Genomic DNA, 15,625 nt, shown 5'->3' on the forward strand with positions numbered 1-15,625 from the left:
ACATGCAAGTATGTTTGTTCAGAGAGCGTTAGTGTTGTGGCTTTTGCATTTGAGGTTGCTGGGTGCAAAGCGATTTGGTGGCCCTAGGTGCTGCAGTACAGCAGCGGTGGCTTACCCTCAATCACTGCCTTGCTTTTGTGTCTGCAGTCTTCCCTCATTAATGATTGTGCTTTTCTCATCTAGGAAGGGGAAGACTTTCGTCACACATTATCGTCACACCAGGAAAATGGTAGAGGTCACTAATGAGTTTTCAATGCCTGTAAGGACCATTGTGATATTCCTCAGGAGAGAAAGGCAGACTGAGAAAAAGAGAAAAATGAAAGGTACCCAGGGTGTGTGTGTTGAAGTGCTGAATGCACTTGTGCTGACAGCAGGTGTGAGTATGCCCCCTGCGCTTGACAAAACTGATGATCATTGTCTTCTCTATGCTTGTTGCCAATATCTCCAGTGTGTGTCCTCTTGACGCTGTTTCTAGGGCACAGCAAGACTGGCTATGTGAGCGAGCAAAAAAAACAAAATGCACTTCCTCGGGTCTTGAGTTGGTTAAGAAAGTGAAGGACTATCAAAAGCTGCTCGTTGTCTGGCACCTCCTCGAGGCGACCGTGTTATACACCACGTCTGCGGTCATCTTGTGTCTCTTCTTCTGGCTGACCTCCTCCTTCTGCAAGACATGCATCCTAAGAGTTCGGCAAGAGAGCACTGTGTAGCACTTGGCGGCCCCCCCCCTTGCCCATGAAATGTGCACCTGAGGGCAGGGAGAAGATCCTTGCCGAGGGTGAAGACTCCTGCTTGATTCACATTTCTTTCTCTGATGTCTCTGCCATTTGCACTGCCATTGGCTGTATGTACACATGCTGTATGCAAATCACGCATACCTTAATAAGTGTCTCCTAAATACAGGACTTGTTAAACTTTGTTTTCATTGGGAACACGTGTATAAATGAGATTCTATTTCATAAAAAGAAAAAAAGCTTGTTAGAAATGTACATGACATAGCGTTAGACACTACATTTGCAGCATTTAGTATACCCTGTGAAATCCTCCTTTAAATTAGCGAAGTGAATAAGAAGCGAAATGTTGTTGGCTAGCATTAACCGGAGTACATGGAGGGTAGTAGCTGTCTTCCTGAAGCATTGGTCTTATGTCAGATCTACTGCTTTTCTTCTTTTAGGCATTCTGCCCTCTGAATCAGGTGCCCACATTTTCTGCTCACGAGAGCCCCTTTGATGTGTTCCAAACCAAGGACTTTGTCAGAGGTGAGGCATGTGTCTAGAACATTACCGTGTTTGTGCTCAAAAAAAGTGAACTTTGGCTAATCATCTCTCTGCCTGACCCTACTTGCAGCTGTTGTGATCAGCTGCTCTTCGGAGTCCGAGCGCATCATTCTCTCCATGAAACCGGATGCTCTTCCTGCTGACCAGCAGCACTTGATGAAGCTGGTGAGATCATGTGATCACTCTGTTCGCGGTGTAGTGTACAGGCAATTCATTTTAGCCTCTGCTTTTTTTTTTTTTTCTGTTGACTGGAAACACCTGGAAGGTGCATTTTGTGAAGGTGTGGTTCATTTCGTGAACAAAAAAAAAAAATACCATCTCGTGGCCAACAGGCCCAACTTGGAGGTGTTTGTTTTGTTCTGTGAGGGGCCACCATTTTTCATCATTCTCATGTGCTCAGGCTGCTGCTATTTGAGGCAGAGGCAACTGTTTAGAATGCATGCTGAAATAAGGAGCTCATGTGCATTTTCTATGCATCATTTAAACTGGCAATTGATTCGACACAGGCTTGGGGCCAAATGAAGAGGAGTGCTTATTTTCTGAAAACCTTTTAGGGCACATGCACTTCAGCCTCGAGTTGCTGCGACCCAGATTGTTGTCTTCATGTCATATATCGCCTGATTGTCGCCAGAATGCTTCTTGAGACACCTTTATTATTGTAATCACTAGAAGAGCAGACTTTCTGGGGGAGGAAGCTAACTAAACAATGTACTTTTATTTCTGGTGCATCCCAGGGCTTGGTCACCGACGAAGAGATTCCCTCACACCACAAGTGAGTCCCTCTGTGCTTGCAGCAAGGCAGATATTTGGGCGAGTAGGTAAGTATTCATGATATTGTTCACAGCGCAACAAGAACGGGAAAAACGAAAGACGAAAGAGTAACACAAACATGTTTGTGTTACTCTTTCGTCTTTCGTTTTTCCCGTTCTTGTTGCGCTGTGAACAATATCATGAATACTTCTGTGCTTGCTAGCTTTGCCTTTAGGCTGAGTGCGCCTGCTCATGCAGTGGTAATATTGAAGACACTGCTTGGACATGCTGCAACACATTTCATGTTTTGTGCAGGAGGCTGATGAGCACTCATGGCCGCTCATATCAGGAGGTGCTTGAGCGAACCACTGGCTTCAACAACCCTGCTGTGGCCAGCCACCTTTGTTCAGTGCTGGGCATCCCATCGTGGAGACAGGCTTCACTAACCAAGGCCCTCCACATGTGAGTTGCGTATTCTGTAGAGCTGCTAGTATGTTGCTTTGCTTGCTTTGTCTAACCTGGAGTTTAAATGGCCTGTAGTACTTTTTTATAGCAGACACTTTGTAGGTGGTCTTTAGGCTGTGCATAGGAAGTGCTGCAAGTTTTTGAGCTGTGCATGTCCGCATATTTGCCTCAAGACGTGTTTTTCGCTCTGAAGGTGACTTGACTGCCACTGTTGCAGGAAAGAGTTCCCGAAGGAAGATTATGCCACTTCTCTGCGCAAAGCACAGTCCTCCAAGTGGGCCTACAAGAGGTATGCCGCTGTTTCATGCCACTGGCAGCTTTTTCCCAGATGTAGAAAAGCCCACATATAACAGTAGGGGAAAGGATTGCGAAGCATTTAATAATTTTATTACTAGGCTAAATGCATATCAGTAGAGCCTGCTTCACACCAGCCCCCATTTGTAACAAACGTTCACTCAGTATGGCTACAGTGAACATGGAGGTGCTTTGAAGATGTGCTGCACAGCCACGGTCTTTTATCATGGGCATGCCATAAGCTTTGTAACCTCAGCAGCCTTTTTTTTTCATATGGGGAATGTCAAAAGGACAAGTTAGATGAACGCAAAGAAAATACACAAAAACAAAGCCCGCTATTTTTGCTCAGTGTGGCTTGGCATAAGCCTGTGTGTTTCCATAACTTGTTTTTTTAGTTTTCATTAATTTAGCTGTGTGTGCTTTGCTGGTGTCATTAGTAGGCCGCAAACAAAATGCATGTCTGATGGCTAGCTGCCAGTGGGCTGGTTGCTTTAAGGGCTAGACCTACTCTCAAGAATTCTATGTATCTGAGGAATGCAAAAGGCTCTGCAGTGGAACTGTAGCAAAAGTAAGGCCATCCAACTGGTACCAACTAGGTGCAGGGTCTTCCCAATTCTTTGGCTCAGGTCTAGCAGTAAGCAGTGTGACCAGGTCCCCAAGATGTTCCAGGGAGCAATAGTTCAAGCAGTAGGAATTACTCTGCATGTTCCGAGATGTTCCGATTTTTTAGCATGCTTGGGGAAAGCGTAGCCCAGCAGCCACCCCTTGCAATGCCTGTTGCTGTAACTGCAGTCACCTTGTGTGCTCATGAAGGTAGGGAAGAAGGGTCTGCCTCTGGGGAGCTATGCAACGAAGACAGTGTAGTCCCTCCAAGCAAACTGTAGCCCACCGTGTGGAGGTTGGAAATGTCTGTGGGCCTTGCTATAAATGTAGCTGCACTCCATGTGCGGCCCTTGCCATACTGTGGCTGCATGATGCTTCACATCAGTTGGGTACTGCATAGCATACGCATTGCACCTCTCCTGTGTGGTCCATGTGAACAGTCTCAGTTCCATGGAGTTGCCAGAAAGCGGCCAAGTTGCACTGGCTTCTGCCAGTGCTGCCAGCCTACGATGGGAGGAGGAGAGCTTCGTTGTTTTCCCTAGCTTGGTGTTTCTCCCAAGAGGGGTTTAAATGCATGGGTAGTGCTTTGAGTGAACTGAATGGGCAGCACAGTTGGGTGTGTGCAACTCGTTTGTGTTGGCACAAGTCTTTGTTTTTTTGTTTGTTTTGAGACCGGGACATGGATTTAATTCTCTGAGCAAGAATTCATGGTTTTTGCATTTGTTTATATGGAAAGCACTAGGTAGCCACACAAGAAGGCTAACCGTGATGGTATTGTGGATGCACAGTAGTGAGAAAATGCAATTGCTGGCTGCCATTTGAGCAAAAATGGTTTCCTGTATACTTGTGCATGTTGTTGGCAGCACATGTTCATGGATGTGAATCTCGTAGTGCAGTTGCTGCACTGCAGCTTTAACCTTGGTTATGTGTGGGCTTGACTGCATTGTTACCTGAAGTATTTGAGGTAGTGGCTTGAGTGCTTGTTTTTTTAAGTGGCATGTAGCGCAGCCTTGCAGGCATTAATTTCGCTTTTCTTTTAACTTCCACAGATCTGACCTAAACAGCTTGTAAGTTTCTCTCTACTTTTGCTGGTTGGGCCCTCGTGCCCTGTGAAATTCTGGCCAGGTAATGCCTTGCCACTGTTCTCTTTAGGCATTGCTAAGTTTCTGCGCCTTGTCTGTGTGCGGGCGATTGGGGCCTTCCTTGTTGGCACCTGGGTGATTGGCTAACCTAGTCTTCTCCTCCTCCCTGCATTTTGGGGTGTGCTCTGTCTCGCTAAACTCATGCAGCTAGCTTTCAGGAAGCTGCGAGGCACACTGAGGCAGTCACTAGTGTGTTGCAGAAAGTTGTGCTGAGTTTTGGTGATGCTTATGCAGCATGTTTGCCAGTTGACCTACTCTAAAATCCTGTTCTTCAGTCTTCGTGCTGTGCCTTGGCAGCTTAGCTTGCCTTTATGTGGAGATGCATACTTCGTACCGGAACAGTGTGCTTTGGTATAGCTGGCTCTTGTGATTGGCTGGCATAAACTGTGGCTTCATGGACTTTGAGCAGTTCTTGTGAGACGAGGCAGTGTGTACAGCTATGAGGGCTGGTTGCTATCCTCAAATTGTGAATGACTCCTGGGCTGCTGCTTTCTGCCCGGAAGAGCTGTATTATGCTGGAGTGCGTGAATGACGACTCTGATGGGGTAACGAATGAACAGAGACTGATTGTGGTTTTCGCAGTGTAATCTGGTAATTACTGCATGCAGGTGCATAGCTAGCCCTCAGTTAACATATCCTCCTGCCCGCGTTCTTACCCTGTGCCGCAAGGAATGGCCGAGATTTCCAGTAGCCAACAGTATATGTTGTAAATTCAACGTTGATTTTGCCAGCTCACCTTAGACTGCAGTCGTTAGATTAAGTTTAATTCCCGTTAACCTTTATTTGCCAAACCAACAGTTGATGATTGTTTGCAAATGGCACTACTTCATAACCATTGCCACATGTTGGTATCCTCTGAAGTCTACAAAGTGTTATGTTTCATCATGCAGCAGAAAAAGAAAACAGATAGCGGGCTTTATAGCTGAAGTTGTTTAATTTTGCTTTAATAGCTGAATTAATGCTACAAGTTGTTAAGCTGTTTCAGATTGTTACAATACATTACATTACACATTACATTATAGACTCAGTACATTTGGTTTATTTGGTTAGTGGAGCTTTGGAATAATTGGCTACTGTTCTAATGGTAACACCTTGAAGCTAAGCAGTTTGTAGCTGTTTTACTAGCTTCTTAAATCAAACTAGAAACTTCAGTTTAAGGATGGTTTTTTGCATGCCTATACAACACTGTGGCCTATGAAGCGCACCATGGCACATGGCTCCAGGTTTGTCATGATCACACTGTGGTCCTTAACATGCGCTGGAATCTCTGCAGGCAGTGGGATGACACGTAGGATTCGTTATTGTTTTGAAAATATTTTTGTTGGTTTAAAGGGACACTAAGGAGAAATTGAAGTTGGCTTGTATCGACAGAATACCAGCTCCTGATTACAAAAACGCCACTCATACTGACAACAAAGCTCTTGTAACGTAGAAAAGAGCAAGAACCAAAATACAGGTATCGCCGCCACAGGCCAAACTCGCAAGTACAAGCGTGGTGACGTCATAGGACAAAGTAGTGTTGCTAGAACCAATAGTTCTAGCAACTCTAGGACCCGAGAAGCCACAAATCCCTGAGGCGCAGCCAATGCATGCGCAAATCTCCTTGACGTCGCCAGATGGCGCCACGTGCCCGGCAGCTACGCGCGCTCCTGAAGCATCGGGACCAATCGGCGCCTGTTTTCCGGCGGGAGGCGGGCTCCCGGTATTCCGCTAGCGGTAACAAGGTACACGGTATGCTAAAGGTGTCTATTTGCGAGAACTTCGTTGACGACTTCGAGAACAAGGTCCATCGTAACGCTGGCAAAACGCCAGTGCAAACGTAATCGAAGCGACTGTAGCGACGGCCGCAATAGCCGATAGATGCCTTCAACGTGTGGCCGGCGGTAGCTTTCTTTTCGGCTGCTGCTAGGCCGCACTGCTGGCCGCCAGAAATCACGGAGTCTGCGGTACGTCATGCTCACGTCATGTTCACGTCACTTAGTCCTGTGTCGTCATAGGAGAATCCCAAGTTTGAATCAGAGCGGCGGGAAAAACTTTTTCAACTTCGAATCCAAATTTCTTAGAAATAAATGCATCTTTCGCTGCCGGCCAAGTGGCAACAAAGCCATGACATGCCGAACTATCGGATTTTACTATAAAAAAAATATTAATAGTGCTCTCCTCAGTGTCCCTTTAATTTCTGCAGTAACAAAGCCACCTACTGTCAAGATAAATTGTACTCGGGTGTATCAAGTTATTGTCCATATCGAACAGTGTGGACATCCCTTCCTGACCTGCTGGAGCTACGCCACTTATTGGCTGTGGCCATGGTAGCTGCCTTGGCATCTGAAAGAGTCTTGCCCATGGCCATCCCTGAACTGGTACTATAAGCAGGAGTGGTGCAAAGGGGAGGGTGTGAGCATGAAAAAGTCGCCAGCTTTCGCGTGTTATTGTGGGTTCTCTTCTGCATGTAAAGTGTACTATTTATGTGGCTCAGGTGTTCATGACAACACAATGCAGCAATGGAGCAAATTGATGTGCTCTCCTTGGAAGGTGTTTCAGAGCCCCTATACGCTATATGCATTGAGCAGTATACTACACAAAGGTGCCCATACATTACACTGTGAACAGTGGAACTCGTTATGTGCTGCTTCCAGTTGGAAGTTCAAATCAAGATCTGAAAGCATATTTTGAAATTATGTTTGTGTGTGTGTAATTAAGTCCACTCCCCGCAGACAGTGCCTCAGCCATAGGGTATCAGTGTTTCTGTGGCTTCTGTTGGCAAATGTGAATGTGTTTCTGCTGTTGAGCATTGTGCCAATCGATGCTGCTGTTGCTTCTTGTATTCCTGTTGGCACTGAGCCACGCACATTTTCTGTCACACAGCCTCAAGGATGGAGTGATGCACTTCAAGGCTGGCAACCACAGCGAGGCATTCGCCTGCCTCAACAAGGCCCTCCAGATTGACCCTGAAAATGTGGAGGCACTGGTGGCCAGGGGTGCACTGTGAGTTGTCCATGTTGCCCACATTCCAATTGCTGCCTGATTGTGCCAGTTTTGGAACTTCTCAAGCTGTGCACCAAACGAAGCGTTCCTGAGGAATCTCAGAATGAACTGAAAAAAAAAAAAATCCTTAGTTGGATACAAACCTTAGTTTAGCCTTAACTGCATAGGGTTCGAGCATAACCTGGACTACCCTTGTTTTGTAGGGCAGGATTGCATAGAAGTACCCTGACCAGCCTTGTCTAAAGTGGGGTCCATTGTGACTGCTCCAGTAATTGAAATCTTGTTTTGGAATGCCAGAAAAGTGCCTTCATTTTACTCCTTCCTCCACATAGTTGCCTTGCGTCATTCTCATGTCTCCTGTCCAGTAAATGGGCATGCGTTTGAATGCAACAGAGAGGTTTGTGCACTGTTTGAATGAATCTCTGACCAAAATTGTGTTAGTGCCCTCTTCAGAATGTCAAATCCTTGAAATTGTGCTTGGTGGTAGTGTTTTCATTACATTTGCATGAATATTTATACCTGGCAAGAGCTTTTTTCTTTTTTTTTTTTGTTGAAGGTATACATTTTCAGACAAAGGAAGCCATGTTTTTGCCGCAAGAATAGATGCAACTGCAGAAAAATTTGTTACGAATTGTGGCATCTGCACTTACAAAAAATGCATCACTATTCTGAACTCTGTTAACGTCAGCAGTATTGGACAAATAATGAGCTGATAACAGCAATGCATTGTGTGAAGGGCACGTTCCACAATTCCTAACAAATTTTGCTGCAGTTGCGATTTGTTAACATTGACAGCATTGGGGCATTAGACACTTGATGAGCATTTCATAATAGTGGTGCTCTATGTGAACTGCACGTGTCACAATTCCCAACTAATTTGGCTGCAGTTTCATCTAATCAGGAAATATTGCTGCTCTTGATGGTGAAGTAGTTGTGCTGCGCTGCAAACTCATCCTTTGTTTTGCGCAGGTTCGCCAACAACAGCAACTTGCGACGGGCCCTGGAGGATTTTGAGCAGGCACTGACCCTGAATCCGAACCACCCCAATGCCCGCAAGTACATGTCCGAGACCCTGGTTGCCCTCGGACGCTAGTGAGTACAGCCCCTTTCTTTTTGTTGGGGATAGAGTCACAAAAGAGGCAAAGGGAAAGCATTGGATTTCAAGTGTGGTTGTGTCTCTGTCATTGAGTATTGCCTACTAGTATTCATCACTGAATGTAGTGGGGCGACATGGACAACGAATTGAGTGGAGGCATGGGATGCACACTGTAGTTAGTTAGAAACAAGGAAGGGGGTGGGGGGGTGCTGGTCTGTTACAAACCACTGTTTGCACATGCCTAGTTAGCTTGAAAACGTTTAACATGCTTGTGATTAAAAAAAAAAATTATTCTGATTTCAAGTTTTAAGTGCAGAGAACGCTTAGCCTAATTTTCTGGGTAACATGTTCTGGTTGCAATTTTCAGCTCAGCTCTCTTTGAAACATATTAACTTAAACAGGACAGAGCAAATACGATAGCTATGTTTTTTGTATTTGTGTCCTGTCACACATTCCGTTGTTTTTGAGGGTGGAACGGCTGGATGCAAAGGTAGAATCTTATTGTCTGACTGTGCCTGTGGCAAGTCACTGTTGTTCTTGACTGAATGATATTTGTTTTGTGTAGCTACGAGGAGAGGGGTGACTTGGAAGGTGCGGTCAAGACGTACAAGAAGGCAGTGAAAGTGAACCTTGGGAACACAGATGCTCGTGACGCTCTCATTGCCATGGAGGTGAAGGAGCGCAAGAAGGAGGCGGTATGTGTCACGTTTTTCTTTAGGTCATTTGGACACGCCTTGTGGAGAAGCGCATAAGACGCATGCAAACTCCTTTTTTTGCTTTGTTGCTTCTGTAGTGAAATGTGTGTAGACTGTTAGTACATAGACTTGCTATGCTATCCAGCAGATGATTCCTGAGCTAGCATTGTCATTGGAGCCCTGATTACTTTGCTCCATCACCAAGTTCAGATGCTCAGTCACTTCAGTTCGGGCTGCTTCTCAAGTGTGTAGGGCCCTACTAGAGCTAGACCCTCAATCACATGCAGCAGGTGAATGGTGCATTTGCAGAGATCTCCCCACCTGGCTGGTGATGTTGTCATCTATGCACGATTGGTCAGTCAGTGCATTAGTGAAGCATTGCGTTGGGATGCTTGGAATTGACAGCCTCAATTTTCGCTCGCGAGGAGCACATTTGCTCTTATGTGACTCCTTTATTGCTGACAATGCGCTTTCGCTTTCTCGTGCTTTTACACCATTTGGCCACAAAACAAGCACGGAGCACCACCCCTCCCTTTATTTCTTCACGCGAACTACTTCCATACCTTTCCCAGCGTTGCACCTGGTGTATAAAGTGGAGTATAAGGTGTCTAATTTTAACGGCAGTATTTGCAAGGAAACTGAATACATGAGGCAGCATGTCAGACTTCAAGAGTAGCTTGCGCGATTCGGAAAAACGCCCTGCAGATAAGAGCGCCTTTTAGGAGTATGTCTGGCTTCACAATATGAAGCGATAGCTTTGAAACGATGATTAATACTTGTACATTGTGTTCTGGGATGTACTTGGTTATTCTTCACGAAGGAACATAATAGGTTCACTGTGAAACTGGAGAACTGCTTTGAAAAGTTTTGTTTGCCATGTATTCCTGTGTGTGCTAACCCTACTTTACCCCTCCCTCTCAGCTTCGGTGTCTGCTAGCAGCCCCTATGTTTGTAAACACGGTGTTGGTCTACAGACAACGATTGTGTCCATTGTGTTAATGGGGTCTCGTCTTTTATCTGTGCTCTTGCCCCGTTTTATATACAGGAGCCTTTGGTACCCCAAGACACCCGCACTAGCCAGGCATCGCTGCTGGCTGAACTTCAAGGGGAAGTCAGTAAGCCTGAAAAGGATACCCGGGAGAAACTTCGTCTTCTGCTCAAGGATGAAGTGGAAAAAAAGTGAGCACCTTTTCACCGTGTCTACTGATTGGAAAAGCTGTACAGTCGACGACCGATTTTTCGGACTCGCTAGGGACCGCGAAAACGACCGAAAAATCGGGCAGTCCGGAAAATCAAATTTCACCGAAAAAATCACGAACTTATTACCACCATGCCGGAGAAAGCGGCCAATTGTATGGCACACATTCTAAAGCTCCTCGTGACTATATTTCGCCACGCAAAATACCGTATAAACGCGTATAAGGGCCGCACTTTTTTTTTTCCAGATTCGAGGGCCAATTTTCGGGGTGCGGCCCATACACGCGATATGCGCAAAAAAAATTTTTTTAAAGTAAAAACACACCAACCAGGGAATGAGCGACATTTATTCTACGTTCAATCGTCACTCGCAAAGTAGTTAGACTCCTGAGCTGGTGCTGCGCTCTGGTGCACGCTCATGCCAAAAGAAGCCGCGCAGCATGTCCGCTGTCAACGCGTAGCCGTTGTTCCGAAATTCCATCACATAGAGGAGCAGCTCTTCTTCCAGTTCAGGAAACTCGCACGGCTTGACTCGGAAAGCGCGCTTTTTGCAGCTTGTGTTTCTCTTTTGGTTGCACCATCATCGGACGCACTTCTCGGCCACGTCGAATTTCCCGCCCGCCGCACGCTTACCGACCGCGTTCGAGAGCTAACTCCCAGCCGTGTAGCTTAAGGTGCTTGCCCATCGCGCTAAAACTGTGAAGCTCGGCGGCAGCACGCGAAAGCCACTATCACGGCGAACGCGCTAACACGCATGCTGACACGCCACGAAAGGCTGCTGGCGATACTGATGCCGATGTGAACAGCGGAAAATCGCGACCGAGAAAAATGTTGATAATGATCACGGCGCCATCCATAGACGGCACTTGGAAGCTCCGGTGCGCGCGCGTGGCCTCCGCGAACGGCGCAGTGCCGGAGCAGATCGCGGCCGCGATAAGATCCGGCGGCACGCCCGAAGCGCGCTTCGATCGCGGAGGCCACGGCGTGCGCGTAGCCTCCGCGATCGTATTCGCGTTCCGTGTTCGGGACTAAAGACTCGGCACAGATGAGTTCCGTGAACTCAGACTACGGTTCAAGTTCGTGCGGCGGAAGACATTCAAGGACAGTACGAATTCGAAAACACGCGAGCGCAATGTGCCGACTCGCGCAGAATTTCAGCGTCGCAAGAGGCTCCCTTTAAGCTTGAATTTCGTTTTGTTTGATCAAGTTTTCGATATTTCCTGCAGTCTGAATTAATGAGGTTCCACTGTACTCATTATATGGCAGCTTGGGTACTGGCGGCGAGTGCGAACGAGGTCCGAAAAATCGAGTGGTCAGTTGCGGTGCGTCCGAAATTTCAAGTGCTCTTACACATTGGCTCTATGGGCCATGTCGCGGTGCCGCGAAAAAGTCCGAATAATCAAGCATGTTCGAAAAATCAGGTGTCCGAATTTTCGGTCGTCGACTGTAATTGGTTGACAGTCGGTCAGCCACATCATTACAAAATATCGTGCTGCACAAGGAATGCGTTAAGGAGCTACTTTCCGTGGCCGGTACGAGTGGACCAGCGTGGGGCGTCTGGTTCAGTTGCACCACCTTTTAGCTCATATCAAAGTTACCTCCTTGTGCCTGCAAAGTCTAGAAACAGCAGTGGTCAGCAACAGAATCGAGCAATAAGTTGCAGTCTGTACAAAATTTCAGTCGCCCGTGTACATTGGCTCTGTGGTGCATATGGCAGTGCCCTCGAAGAAGTCAGAAAAATTGGGCTTCTGAATTTTCGGTCAGTGACTGTAAATGAATACTGTGCGTAGTGCTGTGTGGAATGAAACCCATGCTGCTGACAAGACAACTGACTTGGAAGTTGTGAGTGTTTTGGCTACCAGCGCTGCCTTACACAGTTGGAGCTTTTGCTTGGAGCAGAATGGGCAGTCTGCTTTAAGAGTATGTTGCTGTTAGGCTGTAAGTGCTTCATCTTGAAACAAGTTCACTAACTCGTGCAGGCACAAGAAGCGTCGTCGTCACCGCAGTTCCTCGTCCTCCTCGTGGTCATCATCTTCCACATCAGGAGCATCATCACGCTCCTCATCATCCAGTGGTTACAAACGCCACAGTCGCAGGCATCATCGGTCACGGAGATCTCGTAAGGATCGCAAGGTTTGTAATGGAAAGCATTTGTTCTCTTCCAGTTCTGTGTGCAGTAAAAGTGCTACAATTCAACCCCCCTTCCCGTAAGTCGGGAAATTCGGGCAATTCGAACTGCTAGCGCAGTTGCGGTGAGCATCTGATGCTCACCTATTCGGACGGTACGGTCCTCGCACTGGTTAAGTTGAATGGGCTGCCTCGTGATGGGAGGCAGTGTCCATGTGTGACCAGCGTATCAAGTAGTTATCCAGCAGCCTCCTCAAAGCTGAATTGTATACTGCAGAGTCATGTATGCACCTCTCTTGTATGTGCAGCGGCTGGCGTGAAAGTGATTGGAGGGCCCTGTCCCCGAAAAATAGTCTGACCGCATAGTTTGTTTTGCTTTTCTGTGCTTTGCACTAGCTAGTGATGACAGGGTCTTTCGGGTGCATAGTAGCCAGTGTTTTTTTTTCTTTCCTTTTTTTTCTTGCCGCTGCACATTTTGCTCTTTACCATCCGCGTGTTTCTTGAGTGCGCCAAAACTGTGTGCTCGTCGCATGCCATGCGCTGTTTAGCAGTGGAGCCTTGCACTCAATGCTGCTGCTTGTCAAGGGGCTTATCCAATACTACTGCATTGCACCATGAAGGCCGATAGGGAGGACCTTATCATTTTGGAGTAGCTCTGCTGCAACATTCCCGAGTGTGTGCATGTTTATAGGGTACATTGAAATGCAAAAAATAGGTATTGTTGTACAGTTATATCAAAAGCAGGTGACCATTAAATTACTGTGACGCAAGCAGCTCTTGTCAATTTTTCAGAGTCATTCGAAAATTCAAACATATTTTCCAGTCTCTTGGAAGTCTGAATTAGCAATATTTTACTGTATTCTTTGTAGGACATAACCTCAAAGGGAAACTAAAGATTGCAAACTTTCCATTTTTACTCAGAACAGAGCTCTGATAAACCATAAGCAAAAGCAAAACATAAGCAAAACATAAACATAAGCAAAAGACTGCAGTGACTGCTAACTGTGCCCTGTCCAGTGAAATCTTCGCTGGCCGTGATCAACTCTTTGAATGCATTTTTACAGGAGAGCAAGGCAGAGAGGCACCGCAGCTCCAAGAAGAAGCGCAAGTCCCGTGATGGTCGCCATGTAAACACCACCACACCTCCTGAAGAAGCTGCTCCAGTTGCTGCTAGCAACACCGTGCCCAGTGGAACTGTTTCTGAGAGCTACTGGAAAGATGAACCTGCTGTGGTGCTTTCATCGCCCATAGAGGCAGCCGGCTCCAAGGCTGCTCCGTAAGTTCAGATGTGCTCTTGTTTACCACTTCCTGGCGCCCCCAGAAGGCAACTTGGCATGTGTGTGTATTGGTGCTTTGCTTTTTGCCTTTCATACAGACACGTGGAAAAGGAAAGGGGAGTTTCCAGAAAATTTAAAATTTTTTCAATATGCTGTTTGCTAATACAGTCGAACCCGGATATATCGAATTCGAAGGGGATCGGAAAATAGTTCGATATAGCGAAAATTCGATATACAGATATAGGCTAAAACTGCACTCCCGATCATAACAAATTGTGGCTTAACGTTTGGAACAGCCGCGAATCACATAGTATGGGCGCGCAATGTGAAAGCGCTTTATTTCGCGGAAAAAAAATCACTAATTTTGGGCTGCTTTTTCCCCTGGGAAACGAAGTTCAAAACACTGGCCTCGATCTTCTCGAGACTGTCCAGGTGCGAGAGCACAGTGCCTTCCATTTCGCCGCAACAGCGCTGAATCAGGCTAACGCTGACGCCAGTTCAGTGGCTGCGCACGGACGCATTTCTTCGACAACACAGTTGCCCTCGTCGTCGCTGGAGTCGGCGTCTTGAACGCCAGCTACCGCTTGAACTTCGCTGTCAGCGTTAAAGTCCTCAACAGTCACTTCGGACGGAACGGCGCCGAGAAAATTGGACAAGTCGCGAAACGCATCGTCCAAGCACTCATCGTCATCTAAATCTTCCGGACATTCATCTCCGGCCACTTCAAGGCCTGCCTTGCCAGAACAGTTGGCTACTGGGGCCTGCTTCACGTCGCGCGTTGAAACACAGGCACACACACAAAAAAAACACGCGAGGCGCAGATGGAGCGATAAGAGCGAAGCCTATGCGAGCGGCAGTCAACCCGGCTGCGAAGGAACGACAGAGGGAAAAGAAAGAGCAGGGAGAAAGATCGGCACTCTGAGCTTCGTTTTTTTTTTTTTTTTTTTTTTCTGAGCTCTCTCTTTTCCCCAGACCCACGATGTGCCCACGAGCGACCGTTTTCTCTCTCTTTCCCCAAGAAGCGTGGTCGCCGCGCGTCTCCATGCGGCGCTCTCTCTTCGCTGATCTCCAATGACCTTGACGGAGCACACGCCGGCGGTACAGGAGGAGAGGAGGAGCGGGAAAGCTCGCGCCGGTGGGGCGCAAAAACGGGGAACAACAAAAAAAAAAAAGGGCCCTGCGCCTGCTGACTGCGGAAATGTTCTCCGCTGAGGCGGCTGAGGACCCGACAGGAATGTCTTTGGGGAAAGCGCACCTTCCAGGGGCGCGGCGCGGCGTTCGATATATCCAATGTCCGGCGAAAATGGAATTCGATATACAACGCAACTGTCCTATACTTTTACATAGTATTTTCAAGGGGGTAATCTGTGTGCTCGATATAGCCAATAATTCGAAATATGCGGGTTCGATATATCCGGGTTCAACTGTACTACACATATGCGTTGCAGTGTTGGTTTAGTAATGAGGTCTTTAATCAGTAAAGAAACAGCCTGCATGGAAGTGATGCCGTATTTACTCTCATAATGATCGCACCCCGGAATTTTGTTGCCAAAATTCAATTTTTTTTATTCCCCGCATAATGATCGCACCCCAAACTTACCGGTGCAGTTCATCAAAGATGTCGAGTCTAGCCGACAATGATCGTACTTGCCATCGTACTTGATGATGGCAAGTACGATCATCACCGGCTAGACTCGACATCTGTCTTGACAGATGGCAC

General features: G+C 47.0%; 1 protein-coding gene across 9 annotated transcripts in view; it reads left to right on the forward strand.

Annotated features, from left to right (window-relative positions):
* Positions 1-15,625, forward strand: part of LOC149341253 (uncharacterized) — a 31,625-nt gene that overhangs the window by 12,796 nt on the left and 3,204 nt on the right. For 8 of the 9 annotated variants that reach the window (XM_089543235.1, XM_089543236.1, XM_089543238.1 and 5 more), the window contains 12 exons: positions 1,172-1,256; positions 1,345-1,439; positions 2,009-2,046; positions 2,340-2,486; positions 2,707-2,778; positions 4,436-4,453; positions 7,394-7,513; positions 8,483-8,605; positions 9,175-9,304; positions 10,350-10,483; positions 12,481-12,634; positions 13,693-13,904. In XM_089543235.1, the coding sequence (XP_089399361.1) occupies positions 1,172-1,256; positions 1,345-1,439; positions 2,009-2,046; positions 2,340-2,486; positions 2,707-2,778; positions 4,436-4,453; positions 7,394-7,513; positions 8,483-8,605; positions 9,175-9,304; positions 10,350-10,483; positions 12,481-12,634; positions 13,693-13,904 (1,328 nt within the window). The remainder of the gene's footprint in view (positions 1-1,171; positions 1,257-1,344; positions 1,440-2,008; positions 2,047-2,339; positions 2,487-2,706; positions 2,779-4,435; positions 4,454-7,393; positions 7,514-8,482; positions 8,606-9,174; positions 9,305-10,349; positions 10,484-12,480; positions 12,635-13,692; positions 13,905-15,625) is intronic. The other variant, XM_089543237.1, reaches the window with a different exon arrangement.

This window comes from Amblyomma mixtum, chromosome 5 (assembly GCF_055824585.1).
Source record: "Amblyomma mixtum isolate Tamu chromosome 5, ASM5582458v1, whole genome shotgun sequence".
Lineage (NCBI taxonomy): Eukaryota > Metazoa > Arthropoda > Arachnida > Ixodida > Ixodidae > Amblyomma > Amblyomma mixtum.